The sequence below is a fragment of the Bubalus kerabau genome, chromosome 2, assembly GCF_029407905.1.
Source record: "Bubalus kerabau isolate K-KA32 ecotype Philippines breed swamp buffalo chromosome 2, PCC_UOA_SB_1v2, whole genome shotgun sequence".
Lineage (NCBI taxonomy): Eukaryota > Metazoa > Chordata > Mammalia > Artiodactyla > Bovidae > Bubalus > Bubalus kerabau.
Window position 1 is genome coordinate 129,572,000 of NC_073625.1, and position 17,887 is coordinate 129,589,886.

At 42.3% G+C, this 17,887-nt stretch overlaps 1 protein-coding gene and 1 long non-coding RNA gene across 2 annotated transcripts; one reads left to right on the top strand and one right to left on the bottom strand.

Moving 5' to 3' along the window:
* Window positions 1-2,648: 2,648 nt before the first annotated feature.
* LOC129643803 (5-hydroxytryptamine receptor 3C-like) lies at window positions 2,649-8,399 on the bottom strand. Its single transcript, XM_055568905.1, has 9 exons — window positions 8,333-8,399; window positions 6,410-6,576; window positions 5,998-6,042; window positions 5,414-5,523; window positions 4,991-5,160; window positions 4,650-4,807; window positions 3,621-3,825; window positions 3,235-3,438; window positions 2,649-3,105 (listed from the first exon to the last, which is right to left on the bottom strand). Exons 1-9 carry the CDS (start codon window positions 8,397-8,399, stop codon window positions 2,876-2,878), a joined length of 1,356 nt encoding a protein of 451 aa, XP_055424880.1. The 3' UTR covers window positions 2,649-2,875.
* On the top strand, window positions 3,691-17,376 carry LOC129643807 (uncharacterized). The gene is made up of 3 exons (XR_008710514.1): window positions 3,691-3,883; window positions 5,401-5,538; window positions 16,767-17,376. It is a non-coding gene; the product is annotated as an uncharacterized LOC129643807 (long non-coding RNA).
* The last annotated feature ends 511 nt before the right edge of the window (window positions 17,377-17,887 follow it).

Sequence of the window (17,887 nt, forward strand, 5' to 3'; positions counted from 1 at the left end):
TAATGGGAGCTACCATTTATTCAGTTTGTGCTATGTGCCCTATAATGTGTTATGTACTTTACTTAGTGTTCATATCCTCGCAACTGCTTTGAGAGTTTAACACCATTACTCCCAGTTTTACAGATTAAAAAACTGAAATACAGAGAGGTAAAAAATCTAAATCTTGCTCAGTGTCCATCTAGGTGAAAATCAGTGGAATCCAGATTCAAACCCAGGTCAGTCTAGTTTCATTGTTCTTTCCTTATTCTTTTCATTACTCCATAGCTGGGAAGTCTCGTGGACTAGATTATTAGGGCCCTAGGTTTATTGACAATGGCACCCCACTCCAGTACTTTTGCCTAGAAAATCCCATGGACAGAGGAGCCTGGTAGGCTGCAGTACATGGGGTTGCTAGAGTCGGACATGACGGAGTGACTTCACTTTCACTTTTCACTTTCATGCATTGGAGAAGGAAATGGCAACCCACTCCAGTGTTCTTGCCTGGAGAATCCCAGGGATGGGGAAGCCTGGTGGGCTGCCGTCTATGGGGTCGCACAGAGTCGGACACGACTGAAGCGACTTAGCAGCAGGTTTATTGACTATGCCAAACCCTTTGACTGTGTGGATCACAATAAACTGTGGAAAATTTTGAAAGATGGGAATACCAGACCACCTGACCTGCCTCTTGAGAAACCTATATGCATGTCAGGAAGCAACACTTAGAACTAGACATGGAACAACAGACTGATTCCAAATAGGAAAAGGAGTACATCAAGGCTGTATATTGTCACCCTGCTTATTTAACTTCTATGCAGAGTGCATCATGAGAAACGCTGAGCTGGAAGAAGCACAAGCTGGAATCAAGATTGCCAGGAGAAATATCCATAACCTCAGATATGCAGATGACACCACCCTTATGGCAGAAAGTGAAGAGGAACTAAAAAGCCTCTTGATGAACATGAAAGAGGAGAGTAAAAAAGCTGGCTTAAAGCTCAACATTCAGAAAACTAAGATCATGGCATCAGGTCCCATCACTTCATGGGAAATAGATGGGGAAACAGTGGAAACGGCATCAGACTTTATTTTTGGGGGCTCCAAAATCACTGCAGATGGTGATTGCAGCCATGAAATTAAAAGACGCTTACTCCTTGGAAGGAAAGTTATGACCAACCTAGATAGCATATTGAAAAGCAGAGACATTACTTTGCCAACAAAGGTCTGTCTAGTCAAGGCTATGGTTTTTCCAGTGGTCATATATGGATTGAGAGTTGGACTGTGAGGAAGGCTGAGCACCGAAGAATTGATGCTTTTGAACTGTTGTGTTGGAGAAGACTCTTGAGAGTCCCTTGGACTGCAAGGAGATCCAACCAGTCCATTCTGAAGTAGATCAGTCCTGGGTGTTCATTGGAAGGACTGATGCTAAAGCTGAAACTCCAGTACTTTGGCCACCTCATGCAAAGAGTTGACTCATTGGAAAAGACTCTGATGCTGGGAGGGATTGGGGGCAGGAGGAGAAGGGGACGACAGAGGATGAGATGGCTGGATGGCATCACTGACTCAATGGACGTGAGTCTGGGTGAACTCCGGGAGTTGGTGATGGACAGGGCGGTCTGGTGTGCTGTGATTCATGGGGGTACAAAAAGGCAGATACGACTGAGCGACTGAACTGAACTGAACTGCTGACCTGGGAAATTTAGGGTTCAATAGAAAGTAGTAGAATAAACTAAAGAAAATAAATGCTTGCTAAAAATGAAAGATTGTGTTCAAGTTGTAATTAAGTTGCTCCCAAATATGTGCTTTTCTGAACCTGCTGTCCAGCAAATCATACTACAGCCCTGGTGTAGAGCAATACAGTGGGGTCTCCACTTTCCCTAAGAAGCTATTGGAGGGGACTTCCCAGGTGATCCAGTGGCTGAGACTGCACTCCCTGGTCAGGGAACTAGATCCCACATATCACAACTAAGAGTTTGTATGCTGCAACTAAAAGACCTGCCGCAGGCAAATAATAATGTTTCCAAAAAAAAAAAGCTATTGTAAATAATGGGCCAAGACACAGAGACTTTCAAAATGAAAAGGCAAGTGCTTGGAAGGGAAATTTTCCAGTTCATGTGGGGTCATTTGTGTTACTCCTAAGTAAAGCAGATGCCATTTTCAAATGTGCTCTCCTTAGCCCAGTGTTCTTTTCTTAGCATGATTAAGGACAGATCAACTCTGATTGCAACACCGGCAGTTAGCAGAATTTGGGATTATGTTAACACTCTTAGTCCTTAATGATGAATGAGTCACATGTCAGGCTGTGACAAAAGGCTTCACTCTATAAACAAGGGCTGCCTGGTTCTGGCACATCATTAATTGCAGAAGCTTAAATCCAGGATAACTGGATTTAGGAGGTTAGTCCGTATTTTAATTCCTCATGATAGATTTTGGCCCCTTCTCTACCATTTCCCTGCTTTCACATGTTATTTAGTAGAGTTGAAAAAAAAAAAAACAACAAGAAAATCCTTCTTACTTTAGTAGTGAGAAGTTTCTACAAGAAGTCTCTCAACCTCAAGGTTTTCAAACTACAATATAATGCAGAGAAGAGCCAATGCTTTCTGCAAATAGGGTTTATTGGAGGAAATTCGATCAAGGAAGTATTCGAAGAACCTGAATCCTAAGGAGCCAGAAAGGCAGGACTCACCAGAGGGCTGAGGGTAGCTGATGGCATGCCAGAGCAAGGACTTGACTTGGGAGAGCTTAGGAAACCATCCAGATCTGGTCTGAAACTGCAGAGGAACTGGGACAAAAACAAGGTGGTTGCCAGAGCTGTAAGGTGGGATTTGGGCAGGGATGAGAGCCTGGATGGTTTCAGGGGGCAAGAGAAGCTGTGGCCTGGGACTCGCAGGTAGGTATCTGCCTAGGTGTTCCAGAGAATAATAACTGTGACAACGGAGGTGGCCATGAAGAGCAGGTAGAGATGGAAGAGCAGGGTGTCCATCATGTGGCTTAACCGCACCCACAGACGGACCAAGTGCAGCTTCTGAGCTTTGTCTTCCTGCTGGTTCCTCACTGAGCCAGGGCACCCATTTAGCTCTGTCTCTCTGGGATGTGGCACCTTCCCCACCAACTCCATGGGCTCCTTCACACCTACGTCAAGACAGACTCAGCTGTGGGCCTCCAAGGTCAGCTGGGGAGTTATGTGGGGAGGGAAGGAGGTGGGAGCAGAGAAGCGGAGGTGATGGAAGAGGAAGCATGAGCAGTGCTGACATCCCTCACCAGGCAGGTGGGCAAGGTCCATGTTTCCCTTCCAGGGCACAGTGGGGCAGCATGTCCTTGGGCTGGTGCAGTGTAGAAGCAGGGAGTAGAGCCAATGAGGCATAGGTGGGGGCTGGGTGGTGGCCAGGTGCAGCAGGTAGGTGATGAAGATGGTCTCCAGCAGGCTGAGCACCATCAGGGACAGACACAGGGCAAAGTAGACACCTGGAGGGAAGTTGGGCCTGCCTGAGGGCCAGAGGCACCAGCCAGGACTTCTTATTTTCTCTTTCCCCAGAAAAGAGGTCCTTTTCCAGGATCTCTTTTCACTCTGACCTGTTTCATTGGTCTGTTCCCTCATGCCATGCCCCACCCTACTTTTCTTCTCCTAAAGGTGGAAGGGGCCATACTGATGAGGGAGGTGCTACTGGAAGGGAGTAAGTCATTCATCATGAGCAGGAAGACGTTGTAGCCCAGCAAGAGTGTCATCTTGAATGAGGCACGGTTCTCGCTTTCTGCCGGCAGGTAGAGGCTGAGGGCATCGATGGCGACCAGAAAGCTGCTGGGCACCAGGAGGTTTATGACATAGAGGGTGGGCCTGCGCCTGATGGCCACCTGGTGGGAAGGGGAGAGGGAGGCAATTGAGGAGAAGGCTGGGAGGCTGCCAATCCAGGTAAGAGCAAGAATTTAGATTTGTCCCAGATCAAACTTTCTAGTAAGAAAATGTTACCTCAAGTCCCTTTCTCTGTTCTCCCTATCCAGTAAAGTCATCTTAATCACCACATTGTCTTCCCATGGTTTAATTCTACCATGATGCTTACAGTTTGAAACATGTTTCATTCCTTCTTGGCCCATGTGTCAATTTTCTCCACCTAATTTTTTTATTCCTACCAATGTGCTCTCAGCAGAATTGAGGGACCAAATTCTTAGGTATTGTGTGCATTGTATTTCTGCTTGCTTTCCTCATCAAGGTGTAATCTCTAGTGCCTTTGCTGGTGGATGTTTAAAACCAGTGGGAGAGAAAGCAAGACAGAGCAGACATTTTGGGATCACCAGGATTTGGAATCATAATATCCCTAAGACAGTGTTTCATAACTTTTCCATCACCTCTTTTTAAAAATAAATATAAAAATTCCTGTCCTCCCAAAAGTTCTAATCGTCCTGGCAGCTGATGAGGGAGTGGGGGACATGGAGTGGAGGTTCATGCTCGTTGTAAATCACTGCTGTGGGAGCTTTGTTTCTTCCTCAGGGAGGATCCATTCAATCAACATTTCCTGAGTGCCAGGTACTGTTTTAGGTATGGAAGATTTTTCAATGAAAAGAGTGATAGCAACCTCTGCCTCCATGGAGCATGTTTTCTTGTGGGAGAGCTTACATTCTGGTGGAGGACATGAGCTATGCATGTAGAAGAAGATCCCACCCAGGGCCCCCGAACTCACATAGAAGACGATTTGGTCATAGCCGTTGGTGCCCGCAGTCATCTTCATCATTTGATGGATACCCTGAAGTACCCACTCCCCCTTGTTCCAAATGATGTTCTGTGATATTTCCAAAATCGCCTGCACATCCTGCTCCATGCCCAGGACCATCTTTTCCACTGCAAAGGAGACCCAGGCAATTCAGCCTCCCCCAAGCCTCCCAACCCCTTTGCCCAGACTGTTGGATTCCTTACCACTTAGATTCCACACCCCTTTCAGTGAGATTCACTCACTCATCCAAGCTTTCTGTTCTCTTCTTCTCAAACCTTTTCTTTCTCCTTCAGCATGTGATTCTCACTCACCTGTGTAGACGAAAGAGCTGAAGGTGAGGGTGCAGTTCTGTTCATCAAAGGGGAAATAGAAGATGTCCAGGTTGCAGATGCTGGTTACCCGCATTGGCTTACTGTATTTGATGTGACCATTACTGTTGACGTAAGCCATGAGACCTGGCAGGGTCTGATCTGTATCCATCCTGAGTGTGAAAAGGACAGAGAGGTAAAAGCTGTGGGCTCCCCATCAGACCTGGCCCTCATCCTCTCCCAAGTTGCCCATTTCTGTGCTCCAGCCCCACTCATCTGACCTCCCCCTTCTACCTATCTCTGTGTTCTGAGGGTTTCAGATGCTGCTCCTTTCTGGTTGAGTCTGTGCTTGGCCCCCATTGGTTACATCATGCTCTTCCCTAGAAATGTGGTCTCCTTCTTGCTTTTTTCAGCCCTGACACTCACAGCTCCTCAATGAAGATATCTGGAAGCCACAGGTTCTCAGTTGCCACACCCAGCTTCCTGATGCCCCCGCATTCCTCTGGGTTCCAGGTGATGAACGGATTGTACCAGATCTAGAGAACACCATGGTATGAGATAAACAGGAGATGGGAACTGGCTTTAGTCTTCCTGTGTCTCTTGCACTCTACATTCCTTTCTTTACTTGTTTCTTTGTTCTCCCACCGCACCTCTGGTGACAGCTGTCACACTGTCACTGACAAACTTGTACTGCTTCTTCCTTTCACTTCTTCCTCAGTGCTGTCTGGGGGGACCTGGAGCTCGGCTTTGGATTCCCTGGGATGGAGCCACTGAAGTACTGGCTTCCATGATCTTGGTTTATGCCACTTGCTTCCTGAGCCCTGTCTCTGCCCTCCTTAAAACTGGCAAAATAAATCAGAAAATTTTATATTTTCATTATTGGTCCGGCTATGTTTGAACTTGTTTAATTTGTGGATATTCTCAGATTTATCCATTTTAATCCTCAAAGTTGGACCTTGCAGTGGAAAAAGGGAGGTACTATAGCAAAGGGGAAACTGAGTCCATCATACCATATTTAGCCACAGGAATGATGTCATCAATTGAAGCGGTGCATCCTGGAAAAACAGTTTTCATCTGAGATCACTAACTTAATGAAGTGAAATCCAATGACATCACCCACCTCTTAATCATTTACAAGGCTGTTCTGTATGGCAATTATGATTTTTAATCATAAACCACTAAAAAATGTAGGTCATATAATCCAGTGTACATAAGAAATGCAAGTGAAAACACCAGTATGAGAGTAGTCCACTGGGATTATGTTTCTTGTGGTGTATCCCCCAAAAGGGAGAGCTTTTATCTGCATTGTATCATTGTAGCATTCCCTGTCATGCCTCCCTATCCCATAGACTGAGCTCTTAACTTACAAAATCCAGTCAGTGCACCCATTGCTCATCATTACAGAGTTGGGTCAGGACTTACTACTTCCAGGATGGCAGACAGAGTGAAGGAGATGTTAACACGAATGGGGATAGTGACATTGGTGGCTGGACGGAAGGCCTTTCTGGCGAACGCTGCTTGGAAGGCAGCAGGATCCACCCCATGCTGGTCAAAGCCTGAGCAATTGATGGTGAATGTATCTCCTCTCCCTGTAGAGAGCAGAGACTGTGAGAAGAGTGCCAGGGCTGCGGTTTGGGGAATGTTTCTGCACAGAGAGACAACAGGGGTTATGGAAGAAGCAGGTAGACTCCTACTGCTTGGATTAGGCAGTGTGGGTTAGGCTGGAGTAGTAGGCAAATGGTGGAAGTTGATAAGGTGAGCTGAGTCAGAGCTCCATTCTCAATTCCATTCTCTCTCTCTCCATGCAAAACTTGTCTACATGTGTATGCAAACTCAGCCCTGAGCACCACTTTTTAGTGTCCTGCTATATTCTTAACAATCTCAACACAAACCTCTGTCCTTGAGCCATTTGGGTGAATGTCACTGACAAATTTTGCAATCACAGTTCTCCTCTTCACTATATGAACAGGGCATAGGTGGTCATGAATTAATAACGAGGGAATAATCAGGTGGGTAGTGAGAAATCCAGAGAAGGCAATGGCACCCCACTCCAGTGCTCTTGCCTGGAAAAACCCATGGATGGAGGAGCCTGGTAGGCTGCAGTCCATGGGGTCGTTAAGAGTCGGACACGACTGAGTGACTTCCCTTTCGCTTTTCACTTTCATGTATTGGAGAAGGAAATGGCAACCCACTCCAGTGTTCTTGCCTGGAGAATCCCAGGGACGGAGGAGCCTGGTGGGCTTCCATCTATAAGGTCGCACAGAGTTGGACACAACTGAAGTGACTTAACAGCAGCAGCAGCAGTGAGAAATCCATCCGTGGGACCTTAAGGAAGGAACTCAGTTTTCAATTTAATGATTGTATGTCTTTGCATTGTACTGTGAGTGTTCTCTTCTAAAACTCAGGACTCATCACCACTGAGACTATCTTATAAACAGTTCCTTGATACACCTCTTATACCCAATCCTTTTCTAATCATACTTTGTGGGGCAGAAACAGAGAATGTATGTGGTAGGATCTCCTGGTCGAGTCTGTTTTTGTCTGTCTCTAATTTTGTGCTATACCTCGTTGCTTAATCTCAATAATGAACAAGAAATTACTCTAGACTGGGAAATTATACTGAAAAGTTGTACTGAAAAGTCACAATAGAACTTTTCATCTACCTCAGTTCCCTTGGCATCTTTCCTTTTCATTTGCTTAAGAGAAATAAGGCTTCCCCAGTGGCTCAGCAATAAAGAATCTACCTGCCAATGCAGGAGATCTGGGCACTCAGGTCCGATCCCTGATTTGGGAAGATCCCCTGGAGAAGGGAATGGCAACGCACTCCAGTATTCTTGCCTAGAGAATCCCACAGACGGAGGAGCCTGGTGGGCTACAGTCCGTGGGGTCACAAAAGAGTTGGACATGACTGAGGGACTAAACAACAACAACAAAGAGAAATAAGGAAGAATTTTCTTCTCTCAACAGTAGTTGATACCTAGAAACCGTGGGGTAGATTATATGCCTGGAAAGAGAATGACATGGAGAAAGGAGAGAGGCCCATGGAAGCATGGGGAGTGGAGAAGTAGCTTAAGGGAAAAGTCAGCTAACTGTTAGGACCCTAGAAAGTGCTATACCAAACTGTCAGTATCATGAATTTCCATTTTTTCCAAAATGGAACACCCATTGTTAACTAAAAATAAAAAGAATTAGCCTGGGTGCTATACCAAACTGTCAGTGTCATGAATTTCCATTTTTTCCAAAATGGAACACCCATTTGTTAACTAGAAATAAAAAGAATTAGCCTGGGTCTGTGTTCCCCAGACTATATATGGATGCTGTGCTCTTGTTCTTATCCCATCTTACCTTGAAGCAGCAGGTAGAGGATGAGGCAGAGGAGGAATCCTTCCCCATGGAGCCAGCCTTGTTCCATCTTCCTCTCCTTGGCTCTTCTCTGGGGACTTAGTGATGATGTTGATTTTAAAAGACCATAGGCCACACCTCACACCCTAGCTTTGAATAATTCCGGTGTCAGGTGTCAATAGCCATCTCTCTAACAAACACCCCCCAGTGACAACAGGATCTCATAGAGGACTACCCTACCGGTGCCCTAACTAGACCTGAACCTGGTCTCCAAGAGTCATCTGACAAGCCAGTTTGGAGAGGAGGAAGAAAAAATATTTGGTCAGTGGAGCAGTGCTAATGGCCTCCTCATACTTTAGAATCACTCTGGCATATAGGGCACCATAGGAAAGGCACAGAATGCCTGCTGTTTCCTTCAAGTAGCACACACACTTGTTTTAACCCTGCTGTCATCTTTCCCCAGAAAGTGGTGGGGGGCATCTTCTTTTATATAATCAACTTCAGACTCAGAGGTTTTATATATGACTTCTGTACTGGCAAAGCACCTGTCTACAATGCGGGAGACCCAGGTTCGATCCCTGGGTTGGGAAGATCCCCTGGAGAAGGAAATGGCAATCCACTCCAGTACTATTGCCTGGAAAATCCCATGGACAGAGGAGCCTGGTAGGCTACAGTCCATGGGGTCGCAAAGAGTCAGACACGACTGAGCGACTTCACTTCACTTTCACTTTCTATATTGGCAAGTCTTAACTTTTGACTTTTTGAGTGTGTCAGAAGCAGTTTGGATTGGAGGAGGAGTGGGTGGAGGGGAGATGGCAGGGTTTTCAGCAGAAGTTGAATTGTAAGGTCATGACCAATCTGCCTGCAAATTCATGTTGCTTTTGGACCCGCTGGTGTTTTTAGGAAATTTGTTAGTTGTCAACATTTTAAAAATTGGGAGATTTCATGTAAAAACTGTGTTTCTGGCCTCATTTGAAAAATAAGATCAAGCAATACTGGGCTCACATTTTTACTATACACAATGCTTTCTGCCAGAGCTGCCAAGTGGTTAACTCTTTGGATGAAGAATATTCTCTCTAGATCATCAGAGTGTCTGTCACCAACTATTGTCTTATTCCTGACCAGCTCCCCTCACTTATGTTACCTCCTTGGCCTCAGTAGGTGTTCAAGTTTGCCTTTGAGTGTTAAGATTAATTTTCTTGTTTGATTCTTAAAGAGCCTTAGGAAGTAATTTCAAAATACTGTGCCATGTCTAGGTGATCACGGTCTTGTCAGATTAAGAATGTGAAAATATTTGGTTCCTGGTAGAAGCCAGACATACGGGTACGTGGGCCAAAGTCATCAGTGATTTCACTTGTTATTCTAGAGTGGTTTCTGTTAGGGAAAGCTCTAGGGAGTGTCTTCAGTGGCTAGGAGAACCAAGGGAGATGTTGCTTCAGGGAAGAAGCTTTTCAGGCTAGTTAGTATGAGATAGTAAGAAAGGTCTAAGACCAAATCCTATTAGAATCATGTCACCCTCTCTGTGCCTCCTCTCTAAAGTTGAGAGGATAAAACCTGTCATGCAGGAGTTTTATGTGGCTGGAGATAATATGTATACACTGCCTGTCCTGTCCTAACCAGCTAATGAATTGGAGCAGCAAGAAACAGTGAAAGTGGCGGTAAGAGTAGTTGTTATTGTTATCCTTGATGTCTTAAGATTATTCAGGTTGCTTCAGCCTGCACGGAATCTTCTGGACTTAAAATGTTTGAGTTGACTGAACCAACCCCAGTTCCCATGAGCGGAAGAATGTTTCCTCTTAGCTTCACTCAGCTGAATGCTGACAAGGACAATCCCTCCATTCTCCTCAGCATCACTCTTCATCTTTTGAGACTTCTTTCCCCTTTAGGAAGTTTATTTACTTATTTTTTCTTTTTTAAAAAGATGACTTTGGACCATCATTTCTCAAAGCATTTTCTGCAGAACTCTAGTTCTATGGGATGTTCAGTGCTTTTCTGAAAAATTATTTTTCTTTGTTCAAGTTCAAATAACTCTGAGAAATGATGAATTAAACAAGGAGAATCAGGTATTATTACTGTAGGATTTCTCAGAGTATTTAACTAAAATGTTAATGTGACTTGAAAATATCATGTATGTGATTTCCCATATGTAGTTAACTTTCAGGAATTTATTTTTCTCAGACTGTCTTCAGAACTAGTACTCCATGAATATTTTTGGGAAACACTGCTTTAGGTAAATAGAGTAAATCTATAAGAAGAAAACTTGAAAAAAATTTGTCTTTGATTTCCTGATGATAGAATCTAGAATGCTGCAGCATAGGTAAAAATAAAGAAATTTAAAAAATACATGAGGTAAGTGGTTTTTTTTTTAGATAAGTATTTTAAACCTGAAGTTTGATTAGAACCATGAGAACCCACAAACAAATAGGAGATAAAACAAGTATCGATTTCAAGCTGTTTCTGAATCCCTGAGCAATATAAACTTAGACTGCCTCAAGGAGGAATTTTCTTTTCTTTCTTTTTCTTTAGATCAGTGACCTACCAGCCAGAAGCCATGTGTCATCCACCTAGATCTAATTTTAGGATGAGAATTTAAAAACATGCTTTGGTATTGTTACCTCTCAGATATACTCAGAAAAAAACATTTTAGGAGCTGAAGGGCAGTGTTGGTTTTTCTCATTGGTTGTCTTGCAGTCAATAATGGGTATAATTTATGCTTTAAGAGTACATATTTTTCCCTTGTGGAATTCAATAAGTGAATTATTTTGAATGAAAAATAAACACAGCCTGCATCACCTTAAAAATTTCCTGACATTCATGCCAGAAAGGTTATTACAAAGGTAGACCAAAGTTATTTATCACTTCGTCTGATCAAAAGCCCATATTTATAAAACATCACACCTGAGAAGCTTTTTGGAATGACTGGGAGCGACCATTCTTCCAGTCTGTCTAGGCCTGTCCTAGTAAGAAGGCGCCATTGTAGCTGGACTGTTGGTTCTGGCTTCTTTGGCTTAGTGGGACCCTGTTGCCTCTCATTTGTGATCTAGTGGGTTTCCAGTCCAGTATTTCATGATGTGGGAGAATCCCTCATGCATATATTACTGTTAGAAATGTTAGATATACTGAATCCTTTTATTGGCTTGAGTAAGTAATCCTTACTTGTCATTCTGGGAGGAGTAAAATTCTAAGGCCTGTAAAATCCTAAACTGTGATGTTGGTTATTTTAACTGAGTAGATTTCTGTGGATGTTCTGGGTGGTGGCAACATCTAGAGCAAAAACATGGAAGCTATAGTGTTGAGAGGACCTCAGATTTGAGTAGAAGAGTGACAGGAAATGAAGCTGTGGTATTATGTGGGGCCAGATCACAGAAGGTCTTGTATACCAAGCTAAAGTTTGGTTTAATTGCATAGCCCAGGATTTCCCAAACTTGAGTAAGGTTCAGATCTCTTTTAAGGGAAATAATTCTCCTAAACCCCTGATATTGACTTCAATTATTTATATTATAATATTACTTAATATGTATATTAATAAAACCATGTATAATGTCCTTATGCTCATAGTTCTTATACCACTATAAAATTAAAATAAATTTATAAATTACTACATACAAGGCTACAGAATCAACACAACACTAGTTTAATGAGGTAGATAATATTGTTTTATTAATATTAGATAATGTCTGTCATTTTTTCCCTCTTAATAATAAACAGCTAGTTTTTAGAATACCTGTCTGTTATTTTGTTGAGCCAATTTGATAATTCATCTCAGTATAGTAGTTCTTAAACCTTTTTTTAAAAAGTAATCATTCATTTCATTCTAACTACTGCCCCTAGTTGGGAAGTTATTACTGCAAAGGTGGGGAGTATGTAATTCTTTCCTACATAAAGTGAATATGTGATATGATTTATCATAACATGCCTATACTGCTGTATACTGTGTGAACACTCAGCTTCTCCCATGAAGTTCTCTATTAAAAATTCTGTGAGACCTTTGTCTGTAAAACATGTTATGATGTCATTTGGCTTTCATTCAGTATTGTTTACATTTTAAATCCTCTTCTCTTCTTTCCTAATTTGCCTAAGACCATTAAAGGCACATTATTCTGTTGTACTGTATTGTTTCCATGATGATGTTAAATAAAAGATTCTGTTCATTAACTAATCTTTAAATATATTTATATTTGGCTGCACCAGGCCTTACATTAGTTGCAGCATGCAGCATCCTTGATCTTTGTTGTGGCATGTGGGATCTTTAGTTGTGACATGTAGGATCTAGTTCCCTGATCAAGGATTGAACCTGTGCTCCCTGCATTGGGAGCTCAGAGTCTTAGCCACTGGACCACCAGGGAAGTCCTAACTAATTTTTTTTTAAATCTTACTCTATGAAAATTACAAAATTGATCTGCAAATGAGAAATTTTGTTTTATAATTGGCAGAAGAATTCAACACAAGTGCCACAGCAGATGTGGGGTGATCACTCTTGACATTAGCTCCTGACAAGCTAGCTAGGGGAGGGTGTCAGGGGATTGCTGCAGTAGAGCATTTTTTGTGTCACTAAATGGCACTACCATCCATCAAGTTCTGCAACCAGAAATCAAGGTGTTACCCACGACACCTCTCTTTCTCATCCTACTGTATCTAATCCATCAACAAGGTTTGTCAATTTTACCTCTTAAATTTTTCTCATGAGTCTGTCCACTTCTCTCCATCTTTTCCACCACAATTCTAGTCCAAACCACCATCCTGGATGACAACAGCCATTCCTGTTAGAAACTTGTCTTCCATTCTAAGCTATCTAATTCTTCCTCAAATCTGCTGGCCTCAGGCACATTTTCAAAATGTAAATTTGATTTCTCAACCCTTAACCTATTCACTTTTTAAAACCTTGCAATGGTTGGCTTCTGCTGTTACTCTAAAGACCTTTAGCATGGTCTACTTCTGGAGACCTTCCCTTCCTTCTCCCGCCACCTGGCCTTTGTTAAAGTTCCTCTGCTTGGAGTGCTCTCTTCTCTGCCCCCTTCCACCATCTTCACTACTAGCTCCTACTACTTCACTAATAGCTCCTACTGTTCTTCAGATGTAACATGAATCTTTGTTTTCCAGTACACAGCACAGTTACAGTTTAAATTTGGATTGATATTTATCCTGGACTCTAAACCAATGAGGTCAGGAAGCTTGTCTATTTTGCTTCCATTGTATCTCCATCAAATATTGAATAAATGAGTAGACTAGGTACATTATGTAATATAAATATATTTAAAGATGCATACAATTCTGCATTGCAACATAGATTCTCTAGCCCCTTGCTTGAAGGTTGGAGAGTATCACTCCCTAAAACACTTCAAAACACAAATACACTTTGAGGAGGGGATGCTTTGCAATTAATACTATGTAAATAAGTTAAGTCTTTGGCCCAGGCTATCCTTGGACAAGCCAAGGTAGTTGGTACCTTAGCGTATTGAAGCTTTGATCCAGGGTTGTATAGTGTTCATCTATGGTTTTTTTTTTTAAACCTACGTAAACAAACCTACATATTTAAAGTATTTCAGGGAGATTTTTTGAAGCTTTTTATTTTATATGAAGGTATCAGATATGCACCTTTTGGGTACTACAGTGTTTTAAGCAGGGTCAGAAGTACTAGTATGCCTTAGGAGAGGTGGCTTGAGGTGTGTTAAGAAAGAAGTTTTCTTCTCTCACTGGATGGCCAGAGGTGCTTAAAGAACTCTCAGTAGATATATGTTTATATATCTATAAAGTGAAAGTGAAGTCGCTCAGTCATGTCCGACTCTCTGCCACCCCATGGACTGTAGCCTACCAGGCTCCTCCGTCTGTGGGATTCTCCAGGCAAGAATACTGGAGTGGGTTGCCATTTCCTTCTCCATTATATATCTATAACTATCTGTATTTATATATCTATATGTATACAAACCCTCAATATTTTTCTGATAAACTGAATGTATCCTTATCGAGAAGGGAAATTATTTATTCCTATGATACTAAAACTTTTTTATTATGACATACTTACAGGTTACCAAAAAGTACAGCAAATGATTTTAGAAGCACTTGTGTACCCCCTGTGAAGCTTTGTTAAATTTTAACATTTATAAATCATTTTTTAAGATTGATGTATAGTTGATTTACAATGTTGTGTTAGTTTCTGGTGTGCAGCAAAGTGATTCAACCATATTATATATATATAATACATATATATAAATATATATGTGTTCTTTTTCAGATTCCTTTCTATTATAGGTTATTATAAAATATTGAATATAGTTGCCTGGGCTTCCCTGGTGGCTCAGTTGGTACAGAATCCTCCTGCAATGCAGGAGACCCAGGTTCGATCCTGCATTGGGAGAATCCCCTGGAGAAGGGAATGGCTACCCACTCTAGTATTCTTGTCTGGAGAATTCTTGTCTAGAGCAACCTGGCGGGCTACAGTCCATAGAGTCACAAAGAGTCAGACATGACTGAAGCGACTGAGCAAGCAGCACTCATAGTTGCCTGTGCTATACAATAGATCTTTGTTGCTTATCTGTTTTATATATATTAATGTGTATCAGTTAATCTCAAACTCCTAATTGTTTAGGAGTTAATCCCTCCTCCAACCTCTCCCCTTTGGTAATCATAAATTTGTTTTCTATGTCTGTGAGGCTGATTCTGTTTTGTAAATAAGTTCATTTGTATCATTTTTTAAGATTCCACACATCAGTGATATCATATGGTATTGGTCTTTCTCTTACTTACTTCACTTAGTATAATAGTCTCTAGGGCCATCCAAGTCATTTCTTGAAGAAATAAAATATCACAGGACAGATGAAGCCCCTTGTGTATCCCCTTGTGTGTCCCTCTCTGTTCCCACTGAACACAACAGCAGTGAATACAAATGAGGTCATACAATTTGAGTCTTTTTGCAACTTAATTGTATTTATTTATTTTTGGCTGTGCTGGGTCTTTGTTGCTGCTCGGGCTTTTCTCTAGCTGCGGAGAGCAAGGGCTACTCTCCAGCTGTTGTGCATGGGCTTCTCGTTGCAGTAACTTCTCCTGTTGTGGAGCACGGGTTCTAGGGTGTGTGAACTTCAGTAGTCGTGGCAGGTGGGCTCAGTACTTGTTGCTCCTGAGCTCTTGAGCACAGCCTCAATAGTTGTGGTACACAGGCTTAGTTGCTCTACTGCATGTGGGATTTTCCCAGACCAGTAATTGAACCCATGTCTTGTGCATTGGCAGGCAGATTGTTTACCACTGAGCCATCAGGGAAATCCTTTGTAACTTATTTTTGCTTAACATTGTTTTTGAGGTCTATACATATTGATAACGTTTTAACTCTTGTTCTTTAACTGTTGTATAATACCCTATTGTACAAATATCATAATCTTGTTCTCTTGTTAATGAAATTTAGATTCTTTTCTCTATTATAGAAAATGCACAAGGAACATACCTCCTTGTGCATGTGTGTGAGAGACCCTTTAGGGTAGCTTTTCTCAGATGATAGTATTAAGCCATAACACCCTAAGGTATTCACTGTGTATAAGGAATTAACTTCTAGGCATCTAGAATGAGTGTGCTGTGCGTAGTTGCTCAGTTGTGTCCAACTCTTTGCGACCTCATGGACTGTAGCCCACCAGGCTCCTCCATCCATGGAGATTCTCCAGGCAAGAATACTGGAGTGGGTTGCCATGCCCTCCAGGGGATCTTCCCAACCCAGGGATCAAACCCAGGTCTCCTGCATTGCAGAAGGATTTTTTACCATCTGAGCCACCAGGGAAGCCCAGAATGAGTTTAGCTATGTGTTATCCTTGGGAGAATTGAGAAAATAGTCACTCAAATAATTTTCTGTAGGGTTTGACTCATTTGCAGAAGCTCTGATTGAGAATGGCTACTGTAGAGCATATATGTAGAAGTAGAATAGCTAGGTTCAGGATAGGCATATGTGATAGAACATTAGCTTTCACCAAAATATGTTCTTTCCTTCTTCCATTGTGACAGAATTGTAGATGGCTCCTAGCTGCCTCATTGAGAACTGCATTTTCTTGCTTCCTTCTCAGTTAGATGCAACCATATGACTAAATTGTTACCAATAGAATGTGAATGGAAATGAGAGATGTTGCTTCTGGGCTGATCCGCCTTAAGGCCAAGTCACACCTCCTCCACACTCCATTTTTCCTTCCCTTCATTTGGGTGACTGGTGGTGGCAATTAGTAGAGCAACTTTGGAAGCCAAATGTCGAACTTGACAGAGTTCACCCTGGGTCTCCACCTGAGTGCCAAGACCACAACTTACACTGCTGATCTGGTATACTCACTCACCTGGGACTTTTATGCAGGGGCAAAATAAACTTTTTGACTACAAGACACTGAATTGTAGGGATCTTTTTCATACCGTTCATGGGGTTCTCAAGGCAACAATACTGAAGTGGTTTGCCATTCCCTTCTCATTTCAGATGCTAGCAAAGTAATGCTCAAAATTCTCCAAGCCAGGCTTCAGCAGTACATGAACTATGAACTTCCAGATGTTCAAGCTGGATTTAGAAAACGCAGAGGAACCAGAGATCAAATTTCCAACATTGGGTGGATCATAGAAAAAGCAAGATAGTTCCACAAAAACAGCTACTTCTGCTTTATTGACTATGCCAAAGCCTTTGACTGAGTGGATCACAACAAATTGTGGAAAATTCTTAAAGAGATGGAAATACCAGACCACCTTACCTCCCTCCTGAGAAATCTGTATGCAGGTCAAGAAGCAATAACTAGAACCAGACATGGAACAACAGACTGGTTGCAAATTGGATAAGGAGTACATCAAGGCTGTGTATTGTCATCCTGCTTATTTAACTTATATGCAGAGTACATCACACAAAATGCCGGGCTGGATGAAGCACAAGCTGGAATCAAGATTGCCGGGAGAAATATCAGTAACCTCAGATATGCAGATGACACCACACTTATGGCAGAAAGTGAAGAAGAACTAAAGAGCCTTGTGATGAAAGTGAAAGAGGAGAGTGAAAAAGCTGGCTTAAAACCTAGTATTCGAAAAAATAAGATCATGGCATCCAGTCCCATCACTTCATGGCAAATAGATGGGGAAACAATGGAAACAGTGAGAGACTTTATTTTTCTGGTCTCCAAAATCACTGCAGATGGTGACAGCAGCCATGAAATTAAAAGATGCTTGCTCCTTGGAAGAAAAGCTATGATCAATCTAGACAGCATATTAAAAAGCAAGCATTACTTTACCATTACATAAAGGCCTGTCTAGTCAAAGCTATGATTTTTTTAGTAGTCATGTATGGATGTGAGAGTTGGACCAAAAGAAACCTGAGCACTGAAGAATTGATGCTTTTGAACTGTGGTGCTGGAGAATCCCTTGAAGAATCTTGAGAATCCCTTGAACTGCAAGGAGATCCAAGCAGACCATCCAAAAGGAAATCAGTCCTGAGTATTCATTGGAAGGACTGATGCTGAAACTGAAGCTCCAATACTTTGGCCACCTGAGGTGAAGAACCGACTCATTGGAAAAGCCCCTGATGCTGGGAAAGACTGAAGGCAGGAGGAGAAGGGGACG